The 19,210-nt window shown below is 39.2% G+C and overlaps 1 protein-coding gene and 1 long non-coding RNA gene across 2 annotated transcripts; one reads left to right on the plus strand and one right to left on the minus strand.

The window, feature by feature from the left end:
- Positions 1 to 2,496: 2,496 nt before the first annotated feature.
- LOC112891389 lies at positions 2,497 to 6,474 on the plus strand. The gene is made up of 2 exons (XR_003228544.1): positions 2,497 to 2,670; positions 6,238 to 6,474. It is a non-coding gene; the product is annotated as an uncharacterized LOC112891389 (long non-coding RNA).
- Positions 2,853 to 6,242, minus strand: LOC112891388 (receptor-like protein EIX2). The gene has a single exon (XM_025958233.1). It carries the CDS (start codon positions 5,907 to 5,909, stop codon positions 2,952 to 2,954), a length of 2,958 nt encoding a protein of 985 aa, XP_025814018.1. The 5' UTR covers positions 5,910 to 6,242; the 3' UTR covers positions 2,853 to 2,951.
- Positions 6,475 to 19,210: the final 12,736 nt, after the last annotated feature.

The following is a 19,210-nucleotide window of genomic DNA, read 5'->3' on the forward strand; positions in this document are numbered from 1 at the left end:
CTTGCTGCGACGTACCGAGGTCTTTGCCAGGCCTGTTTGAAGACGGAGAGGACTGCCGTCATCACAGGCTGCCCACTTCTGCTGCAGCTATGGTCGTACGAGCGATTCGCCATAGCGCGTCCCCTAATCAGCGAAGAGCCTTATCCACCCGAGATGTACGGGATGTGGGACGAGGATAGCCCCACGATGGGTTCGCTTTGGACCGATCGACGGGTAAGTTCTTTTAAGCTTTTTAATTTACCGTTATACGTTTCTGTATACGAGGAGTACCGATGCAGTTGTGTAATTTTTTCAGATGAGCTGGGCACATCGGCAGGTCCGAAAAGCATACCCTCAGTTCGTGTCCGAATTTGATCGGATGCGGCCACAGGATGTCATCTGGACACCGTACACCGCTGCGGCTATTCAGACACGTGCGCCGCATGGGTTGTCTTCCCTCTGCACGCGTGACGAGGAGTACTGGCTGACAAAGGCGAACCTAGTGTTCGATATTCTCGTCGAGCCGTACTGCGTCGAGCGTGTGATGAGACAGTTCGGGCGACGACAGCAGTTTCCTCTCGTACCTCGAGCGTTCCAGGCCGTGCCGCGCAACGTATACGAGTAAGTTTGTGATAACACGTTTTGTATGACTTATATATTCGTTATCATAAAGCAATGTTGAATTTCAAATGTTCGCAACAGATATTCGCGCAGGGGATATCATGCCAACGAGGTGAACTGGGTCGTAAAGATGCAGGAGTACGTGCAAGGGTGGCTAGACGCACCTGACGATGTGTGGGACGAGCCGCAGCCACACACAGAGGCGTCTTACAGCGCATACCTCCGCTGGTACCTCCTTCGTACGCGTCCGTACGTCACTCGTTCACATATTCATGACGCGGAGGATCAGCACCAGCCGACCATTTCTGACACATATCCCTCGTACCGTGATCAGGACCAGCGTGGCGCGGTACGTGTTTCGCAACTTGAATTATTAAATATTTTTTCTAAAATATCGATACCAATAGTAATCTGCATCCCATTACGTATGCAGATCGATCTGATCAACTTCGCGGAGGTCGAAGCTACATCTCAGATCACGTTGATTGAACGTGGAGTGCGTGTACCGGAGGCACAGTACAAGGACAGCTTCCGTAAGATTCAAGACAGCTTGACGCGAGCGTTACGTGCACTGACGTGTCGCGGCAGAGACGACGTGGGGACCTCCAGTTCATCTCATGCGTCCGCCCACGTGTTCACAGCTGGCCCGTCGACCTCTACAGCACCGCACGCAGCGTCCAGCGGTACTGCCGCTAGTTCAAGCTGTAAGTTCTTCATAATTGCCATTTCAATCACCTATGATTTACACGACTAATTTCATTTCTTTTTGTAGTCATGCACTCGACGGCAATGGGACCTCCTCCTGCAAGAATGGAGCCTCAGACGTTTGGCGCCTATGCTCCAGGACCGTCTCTCCCGTCAGGCTCGAGGCCAGCTGCACCGTACTCTTATGGCTATGCTCAGCATGCATGGTCGACGGGAGCTCCTGCATACGGCGGTCCATTCGGTGTGCCGGACTGGGACGCCTGGGAGGGCGGCTCCGCCACTTGGTCAGAGCTGGTGGGCGGCGGCGCCGAGCCTGACATCATTGGTCCATCCCAGACATATGACGCTCCAGGTGCACAGTCCCAGGATGACCCCTTCACACCTGCACCTCCTCCGCCTCGTCCTCACCGTGCTCCAGATGCATTTACGTACTCGGAGGACCACATACGCCGACGGCCTAGGACTAGGGGCGGGAGGCCCAAGAGAGCGCGAGGTCCGGGACATGCGCAGTAGATACTCTTGATTTGGTGAACTTTTTATATTTAAACTGTTTTTGTATGATACTATTTTTTTTTAATCGGTTGATCTATCGTACTGTCGTAATATTCGGATTCTACGTTGCAAAACGTTATCGTTTAACCATCTTCATACGAATTTTAGATAGAGCAATCTTCTTCGTAAATTTGAATTAAAATTTTATATGTACACAAAAGAATATGGCGAATCAATATTGCATTTGAAAACAGTCTGAATTTCAAATAGATTGTAAATCATAAATTCCAAAGGAAAATAACAAAAAAAAATAGCTCTAAACATCCCGCCCACTGGCCGGGCGGGATGCCTCCCGCCCACTGGCCGGGCGGGATGCTCCCTCAGGGACCCGTTCGCGAATAAGAAAAGTTTCTTATTCGCGAAGGGGCCCTCGGGGGGGCCTGGAAAAAGTTTTTTGAGGATCCCGCCCTCTGGTTGGGCGGGATGTCCCCGGCCCCACGCCTCCCGCCCGATGATCGGGCGGGAGGCACCCATTTTTCAAATTTTTCTCAACCGGCACCCCTTTTTCGAATTTTAATTTTTTTAAACCCTTTTTTAAAAAAAACTCGAAGAGTGCTTGCGAGCCGCAATGTGCCAATGTGTCGCCGGTGTACTGTTGATCGGCCCACTAGCGACTACGACGCCGCAATAATGTGCCGCGAGGCCCAAGCCGGTGCCCAAATCCCAAACGTGCGGCTCCGCGGGCCGCTCACCATCACTCCTGGCGGCGGGATGCAGAGCGGAGGCGGAGGCGGGCTAGCAACACAGATCCAGGCAGCAGCTGGGTGGGGCGATGCGCCGATGATGCCGCAGCAGCGTAAGCAAACAGATAAGGTACGGTGCAAATACGCGACAGATTGTTCAATTTTGTTTGCCATCCTTGATTCAATCATGTCTTCTTCACCGCTCCCCGCACGCCCACCATGTGCTTGATGGAATGCTTACCTTCGTGCTCTATAGTAGACAACAATTTTGAAAATCTTTCATGTGTTTTGTAAAGCAGTATGGTGTGCAACTTAAAAAAAACATCATTCTCATATTTCTTTATGTACATACAAAATTGTTGCAATTAGACATAGGTAGTAATTCTTATCCTTATTTGGCATACAGTTTTCCTAACACCTTCGAAAATTTCCAGCCACAGAAGTTTCTAGTCCGCACAGTAGCTTGTCAAACATGTGGAAATAAGCAGCTCTCCACGTCCTAGCAAATAAGAATGTAACAAAGACCAGCCAAAGGCCCAAAACAAATCCTACAGCCATCCCAACATACAAGTACCTCACATCTGAATCTGATTGATGCTCATCATGATGACCTCTAGCCACCTCGGGCCCTGAGCAGTTCCTGGAAACAGGAGGCCCGCAGAGATAGTTGTTGCCAATGTATGAGGAAGCTGGATCGATTAGTGTCTGCAGCTGATTCCCTGAGGGTATTCTTCCTGAGAGATTATTGTACGACAGGTTCAGCTTGCTTAACATTGTCATGCCTGAGAGACTGGCAGGAATTTCGCCAGAGAGTTCGTTCCATGACAGATCGAGAGACTCTAGGGATTGCAGTTGGCCGATCTTTTCTGGAATCTTACCGGACAAATGATTATGGGAGATGTTCAAGCTCATCAGTCCGACAAGAGATGTTATTTCATTTGGAATCTCACCGAATAAATTGTTATGGGACAGATCGAGACAAACCATGTATGCAATGTTACTGGTGTAATCAAGATATTGGCCTTTCACTACCACTTCTAGGGTGTCATCATATTTTGCATCAAAGATTTCGGTAGATCCAGGTCTAGAATAACTCCACCTTAAAGGATTATCCGCTATTTTTCGGTGATAATGATCCTGCATCATTGCTTTCAAATTGAACAATGAACGAGGTATTGAACCTGATATACTGTTATTTGCAAGGTCCAAGAACTGTAGGTTCTGAAGCTCTGTGAGCTGATGCGGAATAGAGCCTGAGAACAAATTATTACGCAACCGAAGATAGGACAGCTGAGGCAATTTGTTCACTATCCATGCTGGTAACTCTCCAGTAAATTTGTTTTCAGCAATGTCAAGTAGAATCAAATCAGGGCAGCTCTGCAAAACTGAAGGAAATTTGCCTGACAGGAGGTTATCGTACAAGATCAGAGCTGAAATGAATGATTGTTTCGAACACAAGGGAAGCTGTCCGACCAGACGGTTCTTTGCCAGATCCAAAACTGACAAGAACGGCAGTTGACATATATAACTTGGAATAGCACCACTGATATAGTTGTCAGAAAGCAATAAATCTGAAAGGTTTTGGGCTACAATTTTTCGCGGTAGTGGCCCTGATAGGCAGTTTTTGGAGATGTCAAGTTCTACCAAATGCTTTGGTAACTGTGGTAGCATGCCTGTGAGGTTGTTGGAGTTGAGGTCAAATATCTGAGCTGAAGACATAAATTCTAGTGACCTTGGTAGCCTTCCACTAATTTGGTTATAAGATATGTTCAAGTATGTAACATTTGAAAACACACTCCAAAACCAATCTGGCAAATTATCAACTATGTCTGCGTCAGAAATGTCAAAATAGCTAACATCCCTCTGCCCTTGAATCCACAAAGGAAATCGAGGCCCCATTTTGCAACCTGGGAAATAAGCCAGACTCAGTTGAAACTGAGGATTCCATTTCGGCCTGATCATCATGTTCAGGGAGTTGTAAGACAAGTCCAATTCCTTCAAATTCACTAGACTGGATAAATGTTCCTCCAATATAGAGCCATTGAACTGGTTGTAATCTAGATATAGCTGACTGAGCTTGCTGAGCGAACCAATTGCAAGAGGTACTGATCCAACAAGCCTATTAGCGGAGAGTTGAAGAATGCTCAGATTAGTCCATCGGTTTATCCAGTTCGGAATTTCCCCACTGATATTGGTTGAAGTTAGATCTAACAACTCCAACTTAGTCCATGCACATGAAGGCAACCCCTGCAAAAATTCTGAAATATCTTGATTGATGCTATTTGAACTCAATGTTAACTCTCTCAGATTGCATATATCTTTCAGTGTTTTTGCCTTCACATCACAGAAGTTATTGCCTCCAAGACGGAGTACTTCAAGTGAAGTCATATTCCCTACTGCGTCTGGAAGTGGACCGACAGCCATATTGTATGATAGGTCAAGATGCCTAATGGTGCCAGCATCCCAAAACCAATAGGTGGGATTCAAGTTTTCGATCATGTTATTTGTTAGATCAACCATCTGAAGGGACGTGAGGTTTCGATATACAAGAGGTGTGTATTTAAAAACAAGTTTGCACTGACGAAGATGAAGGGCCCTTAAATTAGAAAGCATGTTAACCACTTGAACCCAATGGCCAATGGCACTAAGATTGAAGCCACTCATGTCAAGAAACCTTAGAAAAGGGAGATGTGGTAACCAGGACATATCCACACTTAGTAAAACATTACCGTAATAATCATAGTAAGAGTTATCAAGGTCAAGATATTGCAGTTTAGAAAGATTGCCTAGTTGAGGAGGCACCATACCATCAAAATTCATGCAAGAGAGATTGAGATATATCAGTCTTCGGAGGGAGCCCAGGAAACTTGGTATGGGTATGCCTGCTCCCCCGAGATGGTTCCCACTGAGATCAAGATACTTCAGATGATGCAGAGTGAGTAAACCGGGGCTTATCTTCCCGTGCATCCCGCGAAAACTGGGAGAATAGAATGGAGCAAAGAGATCATCTAGGAAGAATTTGTTGCGGAGGTCGACCTTGATGACATGGCCCGTGTTGTTGCTACACTTGACACCTCTCCACTGGCAGCAGTCCTTGCCACTCCACGAGGCAAGGAGGTTCTGTGGATCACTTGTGATGCCAGCTCTAAACGAGAGCAGTGCATCCCTCTCTTTTGTGATGCAGTGTGCATACACGGAGCAGGAAGTGGTAGTGGCTACAATAAGCAGGAGACGAAGAGCTAAAGCTGCATCCATGGAGGGTACTGGAGTCGTGAGATTGTGTTGTTGTTTCTGGTTTTTCTGTGATACTAATGCATATGTATCAGTAGAGTTGTTAAAGTTACGAGTAAAATTTATAGCTGTATGCATTCGATCATATGTTGTTCAGAGAAAAGTAGGAGCCTGCAGGCGAACAAGTCAATGATTCCACCTATCACTCTATTAGAAGAATCATGATTTGGTTGACTATTGGAGATGGAAACAGCTAGTCTCTGACTGCAAAAGAAGACTTTGACTTGAATAATGATATGGATATAGTGGAAAAGTCCCCCCATTTCATTGTCGCTGGGCTGGACTAGGCATTATTCAGTAGACACATTTGTTCACTAGGCATATGCGTATAGCATCGAATCATTCCTGCTGTTGTCCTTTTTCAACCAAGTGAAAGATTTTAGTTTGATAGTATTACTTTCTGCAGTTTGGCTGCCTGCACTTGATGATTCAGCTTTGAAAGCCACTGTCGATTGATGTGTAATCTTAATCAGGAATTCAAGACAGAAAACCCTGATTCTTCTTCTTTTTTTTTACTTTTGTATATGCATAGGGGTGGTGCTATGTTAGGTAGCTCCATCAGTTCATCTTAAGAAACTTTTCTGCTCGAAATCTATCTCTCCTCTGTTGAGTAAATTATATCTTGTGCAGTAACTGTAATCCAGTTTGTTGTGGTGAGCATACCGTCTATCATAAGCATATATGGACCTAGCAGGAGTAGCCATTTGAATACTTCAATACTTCAAGAGCAATGTGGATTTATTCTTGTGGTGATTGGAATCTGAGAAACGGTGCAAAACTTGATAATAGGCTCACAATTATGGGAGACCCACAAAGTTTAGGATTGTTTCCTCTATTATGTATAAGAAGTGCTTCCAAATATGTTGAAGCATAAGCGAATTGTCCACCTTTTTACCATCAGTTTTATTTTTTTTTGTTAAACTAATTAGGATATATGCAACTTAATATGGTACCAGAGGCAAAGGTCTCGAATTCGAATTTGACAAACGCAATTAAATAAAGTAATTACAACCGAGTGTTATCTCCACGTTTGAAGTCTAAGTGAGTATACACATGAGTGGAGTATTTTATAAGTGAATTGTCTACCTTTACCTATATCAGCTACATCTATGGACATGGATGGTGCTGGAGTAGCGAGAATAATATGGTGTTATGTCTAGATTCTCGGACAAGACTGCAACAGCGAAGAATAAGAGTGGCATATGTGACTACTTGGTATTGATTTGGCTGACAAGATGTAAAAGCCAGCAAGAGGTCTTGCCTGCATACAACTGCAAATCTGTTTCTCAATGAAGTTAGGAAGTCACCGTCGTCGGCCAAACTTTACTTAGTAAATAGTTTGTAGAACTACCGATGATCTCTTCAACGGCTTAGCAAATTTGGCAAATGCGGACTGTTCAGTGGTGACTTGACTGACCAATTGTAGAAGCAAATAAGTCATCTCTGATTGAAATAGAATTCCGCGACTTGGGATTTGAAAAAGGCTTCACCATTATTTCACTATCAATATCTCAACGGATACACAGCTTCAGAATCCATTGTAACTATCGTTAGGTGGATCCAGAATAAAAGAATAAAAAACCACGAAAAGATGAGAAAAAGATCAAAAGATTGTTTTCCCATCACTAGCCCACCAAACATTCCCATTCCTACTGTGTTGACCGTCGGCTGTCAAAATACTCTTGAAATTAAGTCTGTCAAAAGGCTGTCAAAATTACTTGAAGTGAAAACAGAAGTAGAATCACAAATAAAGTCCAGAGTCTTTTGTGATGTGTGCCGTGCGCAGGCCGTAAGCGTGGATGCGGCCCATGAATCTTACACCCGCTTCATTTCGAACGATAATATATATCCTGGCCCATGTTTGAAACAAGCTCCGTATACCTAAAGTGATGGAAGGTCCATACAAAACTCTGGCTGATTTGCAGGACGGCGACAGCTGAAGCCTGAAAGTGATTAGTGACTTCCACAGCAGAGTAGCAAACACACAGGCGAACTTGTCAAAAAAAAATCCACGAGTGGAGCAGAATCTTCAGTTAAGACTGGTGAAGAAGTTAGCGCCATGCAGATCGGCAAAGAAGATAAGAGCAGCAAAGATCTCATCACTCTCCGCGGCAGTATATAAGGAGGCGATGCTTCACAGAACGAAGGCATCGAAGAGACCAGAGCTTCCAAGAGCGAAGATCCTGCAAGAGTCCAAAACGCAATAAAATTCCTAGTACCATCCTTATAAAATAGCCACCAAATCTGTTGTAGAATACCTAGTGTAACGTAATCTTTTCCCTTCTTTGTTTTAAGAGTTTGAGGGTTTCCCAAAAGGGAAAATCATATGTAAGCTTGTTTGGTTCCCTATATCTGTTGGTCTGGTTGTGCGCTTTAAGTCTCTATGCCAAGGATCTTATAGGAGAGGCCTCTTTGGTAGTTCTCGTTTATAGCCATGTTTGGCAGTTGAGAGAAAGTTTGTTACCGTAGAGAAGTATTCCCTTCGAGTGGAACTGCACGGGGAGACGACAGGAATTTAGGCTGCATAGTCACTACCGTATAAATTTAGGGAAAGGATGCTGCTTGTTAAATATAAACTCGTGATAAATATGGTAAGTAACAAATAGAACTTTACAACCACATAGTACACTAGCTGTCACGTTGATTTCGCCAACCCGAAACGATTATGCAATCCGCTCCTAAGCATATAAAACACTAATTCACAAAAGGAAAAAAATTAATCAACGCGTAAACAAATACACAAGCTGCATATTCTAATCCAAATATCTTAAGCATATAAGACAAACATCTTAATCTGAATATTCTAATCACTAATCTTAGATTCCTCGCTATATTTTATCTATCTATCTGGCATCAAAGCCGGTTCAATATTGAAAGATTAAAATATCTTAATCTTGAAGTTAGCACAGGGAAGGTTGTTAACACAAGTGATCATATTAATATAAGGTGTAGAGTTAATACTACAGAAGGTCATACTTGGCATACGTCACATAAATTAAATTTAATTGTTGATCTAATACATAATTCCTACATAACTTGAATGAAAAGACTAGACGATTTAGATCAGAAATTTGAAAGACCAGATAAACAATACCAGCGAACCAATAATAAAATATCTAAACTAGATAATAAAATTAATTTAATCTTACAATCTCTAGAAGAAATAAAGTTACAACAAAACAAAACCTCTAAAAATAGTGATTATATCCAAGAAGAAGCAACTTTTATTAGAAAAGAGTTAAATTATCTGCCAATAACTTAGAATTAAATCAAGTTCAGAAAGATCCATATCTAGCTCAAGTTGTGCTTGAAACTAAGAAATTAGTAGAAGAAGTTAAAACTCTTATTCTTTCTTAGTTATATATCTGAATATAACCAAGCTCTAAAAGAAACAACAAAACATCTGTCTCCATCTATAGGCTTCTCAAACTACGAAACATATAAAGAAGATTCTAGTGTTATAATAAGACAAAATAATACAATTATCCAATCGTTAGTAAAGGTCCTTGAAAAACTTGACACCAATCAAAGTAATAAAGAAATTATATTAACTTCATCATCGATAGTTGCAATAGTAAATCAATAAATTTAGAAAAATAGAATTATCTAAAAGCCTCATCAGAAGAGACAAACACATCCAATTAGTAAGAGAAGATTCCAAGCCACTCATTCTTTTAAGTAAATTAAAACGTAACTCATAGATATAGATAATCTAGAAGAAGTCATAGATGTGGATAGAGATATGGAAAGATACCAAAGAAATACACTAAGAAGCTTAAGACCACAACAACTATATCAAATGGGAATATTTGAAAGTAGAAGGGGACTATACATAATATCAAGAGAAGTAGAACTAAGTTCTAACACATCCGGTTGAACTAAGAATAGTAAGTAAAGATATTGAGAATAACTTAAAATATTCAGGTTACAAATATATTCACTAATCTATGTATATTATTCGAATAAAGAGGATGACTAGAAAAAAGTTAGGAACGAAAATTTTAATATCACTACTAGATAAAAGATGGGATTGCATAAATAAAGCAACAATGGGATTTTTTGAAGAAGATATGAATGAAAATAACCTAATAACTTATATAGCTCCAGACCTAATAATGCCTATAAAAGAATTTATAGAAAAAATGAGCCTTGATTTTCAAACTAAGGGTTACGAAGATTTTAAAGGAACAAATCTTTTAGTTAGTATAGAAAATCTTTTAGTTAGTATAGAATTTATAGAAAGACTAACTAATAGAAGTGTTACCAGATATAAAGTAAATGTAAATGATGTAATTGAAAGTATACAATCAAAAGGGATAAAATTTATGAGCCCTTTAAAAATTAGTTCTGAAGAAAGAGCGGGAGAAGAATGGAAAATAAGTGAGATAATAGAAAGTAAGACCTTAAAACAACCAAAGGATTATATTAGTTATAACAATAGCATAGAAGGAACTAGTATTAGATTTACAAAATATAAGATGAAATCCATAGGAAATTTAGATTCAGAAACATCAAATAGCAAAAGATATAGTATATCTGAATGTATGGAAAAACCAATTTTGAATGACGAAATTAAACACTATGATGAAATCTTAAAGAAAATAGATGGGTAATATAAAAAATGCAATGACAATAGATTGACCTAAGATAAGAGAAAAGGAGCTTTTCCTAATAAGAGAAATTTCCAGAATTAAAAAGCTACAGGAAAGTAAAAATCTAGCTACAAATATTTTTCATATACAAGAAAACAAAAAATTGATTTAAAAAGTGATGCTAGTCATAAATACCCAAAGGATAAGGTTCCAAGTGAAGAAGAACAATGGAATATAAATAATAATTTACTTTTAGAAAGTTAAGAAGAAGAATATGAAGAATATAATAGTGATATATTTAATGACTCTGATAATAATATTGAATTCCTAGATGATGAAAGTATACGCAATTTAGAAAATGCTATGAAAGCCGTGGAAGTAGAATTAGGAAAAGGAAGAAAAACAAGGAATTATGGAGAAATCTCAGTAAAAAGTGAGGGAGAAAGAGAAAGATCACCTAGAGTAGTAGGAAAATAGCCTCCAGAAAGAGAAGAATACCCATATAATTATATTCCGGGACAGTACAAATTTTTGGATTCTAAAAGAAGAAGTTTTGAAAAATTAGTAAAATTTCAAAACCACAAAACTAATGGTACAATATTAAACCTTACTGCACATGATCCAATAGACTTGTCAAACATCACAAATATCTGAAAAGGATCAATAGTGCAAAGGTATATACAAAATTAATTTAATATAGGAAATAAAGTCGAAGACATGATAACATAGCTAGAAATATTTCTTGGAGAATCAGTAATAGTTCTATGAGAATAATGGTTATAAAATTGTTCTGCGCAATATGAAGAATTAAAAAAGCAGATAATAACCTAAATAATTTTGCTAATATTGTCTCAAATATTATTACACAGAAGACCTAGAATTAGGTCATACAACATTACAAAATGAGAGGTTGAGAAAATTGAAAAAATAATTTTATCAAACTGGAGGGGCATAAAAGAATTTTCACAACATTACTTATATAATGCTACTACTGCAAAACAAGGATATAATAGAGAAATAGTAGAAAGATGTTTTAATAAGTTACCTGGTCTTTTATTTTCTACGATATTTGGAGAATATAAAAATAAAACTGAGGGAGTTGTTATAAATATATCACAAGCGATAACCATTGTATTTAAGCAACTTAGAAAAATACACACAAACATACAAGCTCAAAGATCTATGAAAAATCATATTATAATTTTTGCAATAGAATTGTCCAAATCCCATTGACATATGGGAAACCTGGCTATAAAAAGATTATAAACCCTACAAGAGATATAACAATAACTTTAAAACAAAGAGAAGATATTTTCTTAGAAGTTTAGATAATAGAGCACCATTTTTGCATAAAAGAAATATAAGAAGATATAATTCTATAAAAAATTATGACCAAATTTTTAAATGTTTCATATGCAATTCACCAGTCAATCTAGTAAAATCTGTCCAAATAAAGATCAAAAAAGGTACTCTAATAGGTGTGAAGAGCAAGAAAGAGTCCTAATCATAGATTGTGTAAATGAAAATATATTAGTATGTGTTGATAAAATAAAAGATGATGAATCCATATACTCTATCATAGAAATAGACGAAATAGAAAATGAAGAATTAGAAAAATAATTCAAGTAATGATGAAATAGATCTAATTGATGAGTTAGCTGGTCTAGATATTGAAATGATGAATTAAATAGAGTGCGAACATGATTGGATTAGGGGAAAGGGTGATTATAATATAAAATGTACTTTCTGCACATATTACCCAAGGCAAGATAATAAAACAACATGTAGCTTATGCTTCAAACAGACATGTTGTGAATGCTTAAAAATCAAGAAATCGAAAATGGAGAATAGAAGTGGAAATAGAGCCAGAAGAAAAGAATATTATCTAGTATAGTTAGAAATCATGAAAATAAAATAAATAGCTTAGAAGTAGAGTTAGAAGAATTTAGAAATAAAGTAGAATATTTTGATTGCAAACAGAAATGTATTAGTATAGAAAATAAAGAACAAACGATAGTAGTGCGAGACAAAGGAGGATAAACTAATACAACTAAAAGATGCCATAATAAGTTTTGGAAGTAAATATATAGTTAAATTTTCATTTAAAGGTATACTAGGTATAAGAATCTCTATAAAAATAGTCATAAAGCCTAACATTTCCTATAATATATTAGCTTTACTTGATACTAGCTGCACTAAAAATATCATTCATGATAAATACTTTTCAAGATGCCCTAAATTAGTTATCACTACAGATAATGATAAAACTGGACTTTCCACAGATATGTCTGGTATAATAAAAGTCCATACCTAAATAGCATATAACATTGAATCATATATAAATGAAACTAGATACATTATAGATGAAATTATAATAAAAGACCAATCATTAATAAATGATGATATGATAATAGAGTTACCATTTTAACAAAATTCTATAAGTGCCCTCATACTAAGGTAACATTTGTCCCTTATCATTATAATGTTCCATTTATTTCTGAAGTAAGAAAAGTAAAAAAGCACTCAACAATGTTTACAAATTAAACACATAGAATCTGAAACCCTTAAATACTATAGATCTTAATGAAAATATCGAAGCATATTATGTAGAAAACTATCATATAGAATGCGTTGGACTGCAATCTTTTGCACCAAATTGGTACACAGATATAGCAAGAATTGTCCAAAGACTAGAAGATATTCCAATAATTGGGAAAATTTCAATGAAGTATTGGGATAAAAATGCTATTGTTTGCAAACTTAATATAATTGACTCTGATCATATAATCAAAACTAGCCCCGTAGAAGCTACTCCAAAAGACGTTAAAGAATTCAAAATGCATATCGAAGAATTAATAAAGTTAGGAGCAATAAGAGAAAGTACAAGCCCTCATAGATCTACAGTTTTTATAATAAAAAATTATAATGAAATAGTTAAAAGTAAATCTAGAATGGTAATAAATTACAAAAGACTTAATGACAATATAGTAGATCATGCTTACAATATACCGAATAAACAAGAATGGATCAATAGAATACAAGGTACTAAATATTTTTCTAAATTTGATCTCAAGGCTGGATTTTGGCAAATAAAAAATGGTTGAAGAGTCCATTTCTTGGATCGCCTTCACATGCCAACAAGAGCACTATGAATGGCTTGTTATGCCTCTAGGATTAAAAAATGCACATGCATTATTTCACAGAAAAATGCAAAATATATTTAATGAGAATCAAGAATATATACTAGTTTATATAGACAAATTATTAGTCCTTTCAAAAATTTATAAAGAACATATTTCTCATTTAGAAGTTTTCTTAGAACAAAACGGGATAATTTTATCTAAAAAGAAAATAAAAGTATATGAATAAAAAATTAAATTCCTTGGTCATGAAATAGGAGAAGTAAAAATATATCTACAAGAACATATAGCAAAGAAAATTTTACAATTTTCTAATTGTACGAGTGACATAAAAGGTTGTGCAACAATTTCTTGAAATTGTCAATATGCTAGAAACTATATTGATAACCTAGCAAAACTTGATGGACTCCTATATGCAAAGTTAAGAAAAAATGGTCAAAAATACTTCAACTCTGAAGATATAAAATTAGCCCAAGCCATAAAGAAAAAAGTAAAAAACCTGCAACCTTTCAAGTTACCCTTAGAAAAATAATTATTTTATCATTGAAACAGATACATCGATATCTGGATGGGGAGCCATATTAAAATAGAAACTAAATAAATATTCTCCAAAAACAGAAGAAGTGCATGCTGATATGCCTCAGGGAGCTATAAATTAGAAATAGTGAATAACACTGATAGAGAGATCTTAGCGATAATTCATGCACTGAATGCTTTTAGATTATACTTAGAATTCAAAGAGTTTACAGTGTGAACAGATTGCGAAGCCATTTGTCGTTATTATAAACAAATAAATAGCAAAAGGAGTTCTGCTAGAAGATGTGTTTTATTCAAAAATATTATTGCTAGAAATGGATATAAAGTAATGTTTGAGTATATTAAAGAAAAGCAAAACAAATTACCTGACATTTTTTCATGTTTATCTTTCTTGCAGAAATGATGAAGAAAAGCGTCACCTTCAATCGAATCAAAATATTTGTGTTTGGACAAGATACCAAGCTCAAAGTATTAACACCAAATTCATATAAATTCAAGCCAAGAGATCATATTGTTTTGGATGAAGTGTAGGAATGTAGTTTTAGATAATTTCTGATTTCAATACAACAATAAAAGAGAAGAAAAAGACTACATGCTATCAATACTAAATAGCCTTACTGAATATTTCCACCAAAATTAACAAAATTCTACCAACCCCAAATATTCCAGAAGCTCCAAAACAAAGACCAATATCTGATGGAAAACAACCTGGTCTATATATAATCTTTGAAGAAATAATCTCCGAGAAAATGGAAGCCAATCTGACTCAAGTCGGAATGGCATGGAAAAAATACACTAAAATTGATGAAGTCTTGACCAAAGCAAGATCTATATTGGGAGTGAATTATTATATAGAACTAGCTGCCAAAGAATATATCAAAAATTTCAAACTAGAAAAGATAAAAGGAATACAGCAAAGAGCATCCCTAATAAATACAGCCCAAGAAGTTCCATCCAGATAAACTTATAAACAAACTCTGCAAAAAAGAATAGAGCTTCTAGATAGTGAATATATAGATTGGAAGATCATAGAAATGATTGAACATATTTCACCATAGTATAAAAAAGAAATAAAAGAACAAATTATGAATGAATTAAAGGATGAAATGAAGAACCAAATAATGAATAAGCTAAGACAAGAATTTGAAGAAAAGTTTGAAATTATAAAGAAAGACTTAGATGACAAATTTGAATTCATGAAAAAATAGAAGACTCACCAGAACATAAGATGGATATTCGCGGCCACAGCCAAGCTTGAAAGTACTTGAATATTGATAGAATATCAATAATTCGAATGTGGAAGATACCATATCAATAACACCTTAATTTGATAGTAATACTATCAAATCTTCGGGCATGGAAGACATATCCAAGTAAAAAACCCAAAAATATTTTCCAAAATCATCCATAATATGCACTCTGGTAAATAGTTGAAAAATAATAATAAAATAAATCAGGCAGCATGAGATATAGCAAGCGGCACCGTTGAAGTCTTGCATGCGCTCAGGAACTTGTGCTGATGCTTTGGATAAAGTTTGTATGAACGCACTCTGCATGCTGTGGATTCCATATGGGAATTTGTTAAAAAATAGAATCCACGAGCGGAGCAGAATCTTCAGTTAAGACCATGCAGAAGAAGTTAGCGCCATGTAGAAGAATGATAAGCTCGGCAAAGAAGATAAGAGCAGCGAAGATCTCAGCACTCTCCGCAGCAGTATATAACACAGAACGAAGGCATCAAAGAGAGAAGCTAGAACCTCCGAGAGCGAAGATCATGCTGAGAGTCCCAAAAAATAATAAAATCCCTAGTACCATCCTTGTAAAATAGCCACCAAGCCTGTCGTAGAATAACCCGTGTAAGGTAATATTTTTCCTTCTTTGTTTTAAGAGTTTGGGATTTCCCGAAAGGCAAAACCATATGTAGCTTGTTTGATTTAATAAAGTAGTTTTTCTTTAATTTCCCTATATCTACTAGTTTGGATGTGCGTTTTAAGTCTTTGTGCCAAGGATCCTATAGGAGAGATCTCTTCGGTAGTTCTTATTTATAGCCGTGTCAATATAGCCGTGTTTGACAGTTGAGAGAACGTTATTACAGAAGTGTTCCCTTTAGGTGGAACCGCCTGGGGAGATGATATGAATTTAGGGCGCATAGTCATGACCCTAGAAATTTAGGGAAAGGAGGCTGCTTGTTAGATACGTACTCGTGATAAATATTATGAGTATCGAGTAGAACTTTACAACCACATAATACACGGGCTGTCACGTTGGTTTCGCCAACCTAACACGATCCTGCAATACATATAAAACTAATAAAAAACTAATAACCTCCTGAGCATATAAAACACTAATTACAAGAGGATAAAAATTAATCAACGAATAAACAAATACACAAGCCGCATATTCTAATCCAAATATCTTAAGCATATAAGACAAACATTTTAATCTGAATATTCTAATCACTAATTTTAGATTCCTCGCTATATTTTAGAGAGAGAGAGAGTTATTTATAAAACATCCCTTTGCAGCTTATGGTTCTTTGTTTCTAGGTGTATGCCATCTTTAATTTGTAATATGGCCAGTGTTAATAATCTATATATGTACCGAGGCCTAATTGACAGTTCTCAATCAATTCATAAAGTAGTTGAGAATAAGCCTCTCGTGCTAAATTGCTTCAAAAACGCTTCTCTTACAATATTGCTGGTAGCTGCTGCAAGAACAACGCCATTTTAAAAAGCACGTTGAAATAAAAATATATTGATACAACGTATGTACACTAAACACGAATTTAATTGTATCTGTGTCATTAGATTAAATCTTGCAAAGTTTGACTTCTTAAAATCATGAACCTACAATCATGATGGCACCTTTTGCAAGAAAAGCGCTCACACACTCTTTGCTCCCAAGTATAGATGGCCAGATGGGCGGTACAGCCCAACACGGCACGAGCCCGATTGGGCACAGCACGACAAGGCACGGTCGGCGAACCGTGCTATGCCGCCGCCGTGGCCCAAGCACGGCACAAAGGGCGCGTGGTCATGCCGTGCCGGCACGATGGCATGGTCGGCCCGTGCGTGTCGTGCCGGCCCAAGCTAGATGCTGGTGGTCGCAGGTGCAGCAGGAGCGGCGGCGACGATGGCGAGGCGTGCGAGGAGGAGGCGGCGGCGGCGACGGCGAGGCACGCGGGGGAGGAGGAGGAGGTGGCGACGGCGAGGCGCGTGGGGAGGAGGCGGCGACGACTAGAGGCGCGTAGGGGAGGAGGAGGAGGCGACGACGAAAGCGAGGAGCGCGGGGGAGGAGGTTGGTCGAGTGGAGGTAGCGACACCACCGAATACTCCACAACCCCGCAGCTCATGAACCAACAGGAGCACGTCGCTTGGACACAAGGTCTTCAGATGATAACCCATCATCATAGCTAGCGCCGTCAATAACGACGATGTCCCACGACGAGCCAGCCACTGCCATGCAGAGTTAGCCGCCGTGGTCCACTCTTTGCTGAAAGCTGTGTAGCTGTTATGCCATCAGACCCGCTTGCGCCTCCTGACGAAATTGACTTACACCGGATTAACACCCGCAAAGCAGGGCTAGCCGCTGTAGGTCACTGCAAACCTTGTTCGTCTTTGTTGTTTCCTAGATGGAGGTTAGAGCGAGGTTTCTTTCTATCCAGTAGTACTGTAAAAAAAATAGTTTGGTGTGCTAGAGTTCCCAACGTACTCTGTTTTTGCTTGACATGAAGCAAGCAAGCCTTTGGTCTATGCCCGGTCTCTGTTTCGCTTGTACGAGAAAATTGCCTCTCTTTTTTTCAGAGAACAGGAGTACACAAGAAGTACCACCACTTTTTATATCTTTAGATCCAGTGCATATACGTACATAACCGATATATTCGTACACTGATCCAACGCAGATACACACACCTAGTACAAACAAGAGAAGCAAGAAACACGTATGCAGGCCGCCGTACTGGGCTACTGGCGACAGCCACAGTGGTCCTGATAATCCGGTGCAAAACAAAAGCAAAAGCATTCGTTCCGACGACCCAACTGGCCAACTCCACAAACCAAGCATCCACACGAACAAAGAACCTCCAAGGATATCCACAAGAGCGATCGCCCGCGATGGCTACGGCGCCATCATCACGCCGAAGCATACCATTTCCTGCGCCTGCCGCCACGCAGCCCGCGCCACCGACCGTATCCTCGCATGGGTCGCCGGCGTCCACACGCGCGCGCGCCTGCCCGCGCGCGGGCCGGCGCGGCGGAGCATGTGGCTGCGCGCGCGCCCCGCCGAGCAGATGTCACGAACGCCCGCGCGCGCGCGCGTGTGGACGACTCCGAGGCAGGCCGAATCAAGAGAGGCGAGGACGTGGAAGGGACGGGGGAGGGGGCGGGGGGACAGGGTCGCTGCCGCGTCGCCGTCGCCCGAAAGGCGCCCCGCGCAGCGTCCAAATCATACAAGCGTCTTGCCCCCGGGAGCGCGCGGTGGCCTGCGTACGTGGCCCGTGGTCCCCCGGATGGCCGGATAGGCAGCAAGCTTGGAAGGATAGGGTTTTGCTCCGGGTGCGTCGTCGTGGACACTGGACAGTCGTCGCCGGGGCGCGGCCGGGTACCGTACCGGACAACCTGTGCGTGCCGGGCGCCGCTGTGCATGCATACGAGCTTTGTCTCTGATGATGATAGTTTGGCCGTTGTTAATCCAGGAATCCGATTTTCTTTTGCAAGAGCTTTGTGTTAAATTTGAAATTGCTCTAAAAATATTATTAGAATAAAATTATTTTAATTTGGCACAATCATATTTTTTAATGCCAATTAAGCATTGCATTGCTTCTAGCTAAAAAGACATGTCTTCCAACTCTAAACTTATACTTCGGCATTGGGTGACTACAAAATGGCATACTAGATATGATAGTAGTTTTATATATTCAATGCAATGGGTACAATAACCAATGCCATTTTTTTTAAAAAAAAAAGCAGACTCATCACAAGTGAATCTCCCCTCTCCATGCCATATTTCGCACATGTGGCTTACTTCAACGATTGAACGACTCAAACTAGAGACAAATATTTCGATTGTTATGCATAAATAAGGAAAAAAAAAGTAAAATTCAAGATTGGTA

Source organism: Panicum hallii, chromosome 5, assembly GCF_002211085.1.
Source record: "Panicum hallii strain FIL2 chromosome 5, PHallii_v3.1, whole genome shotgun sequence".
Lineage (NCBI taxonomy): Eukaryota > Viridiplantae > Streptophyta > Magnoliopsida > Poales > Poaceae > Panicum > Panicum hallii.

Bases quoted from the DNA above. Each gene is read 5' to 3' on its own strand.
- LOC112891388 (XM_025958233.1), bottom strand. From the start codon at position 5,909: ATGCATACAGCTATAAATTTTACTCGTAACTTTAACAACTCTACTGAT.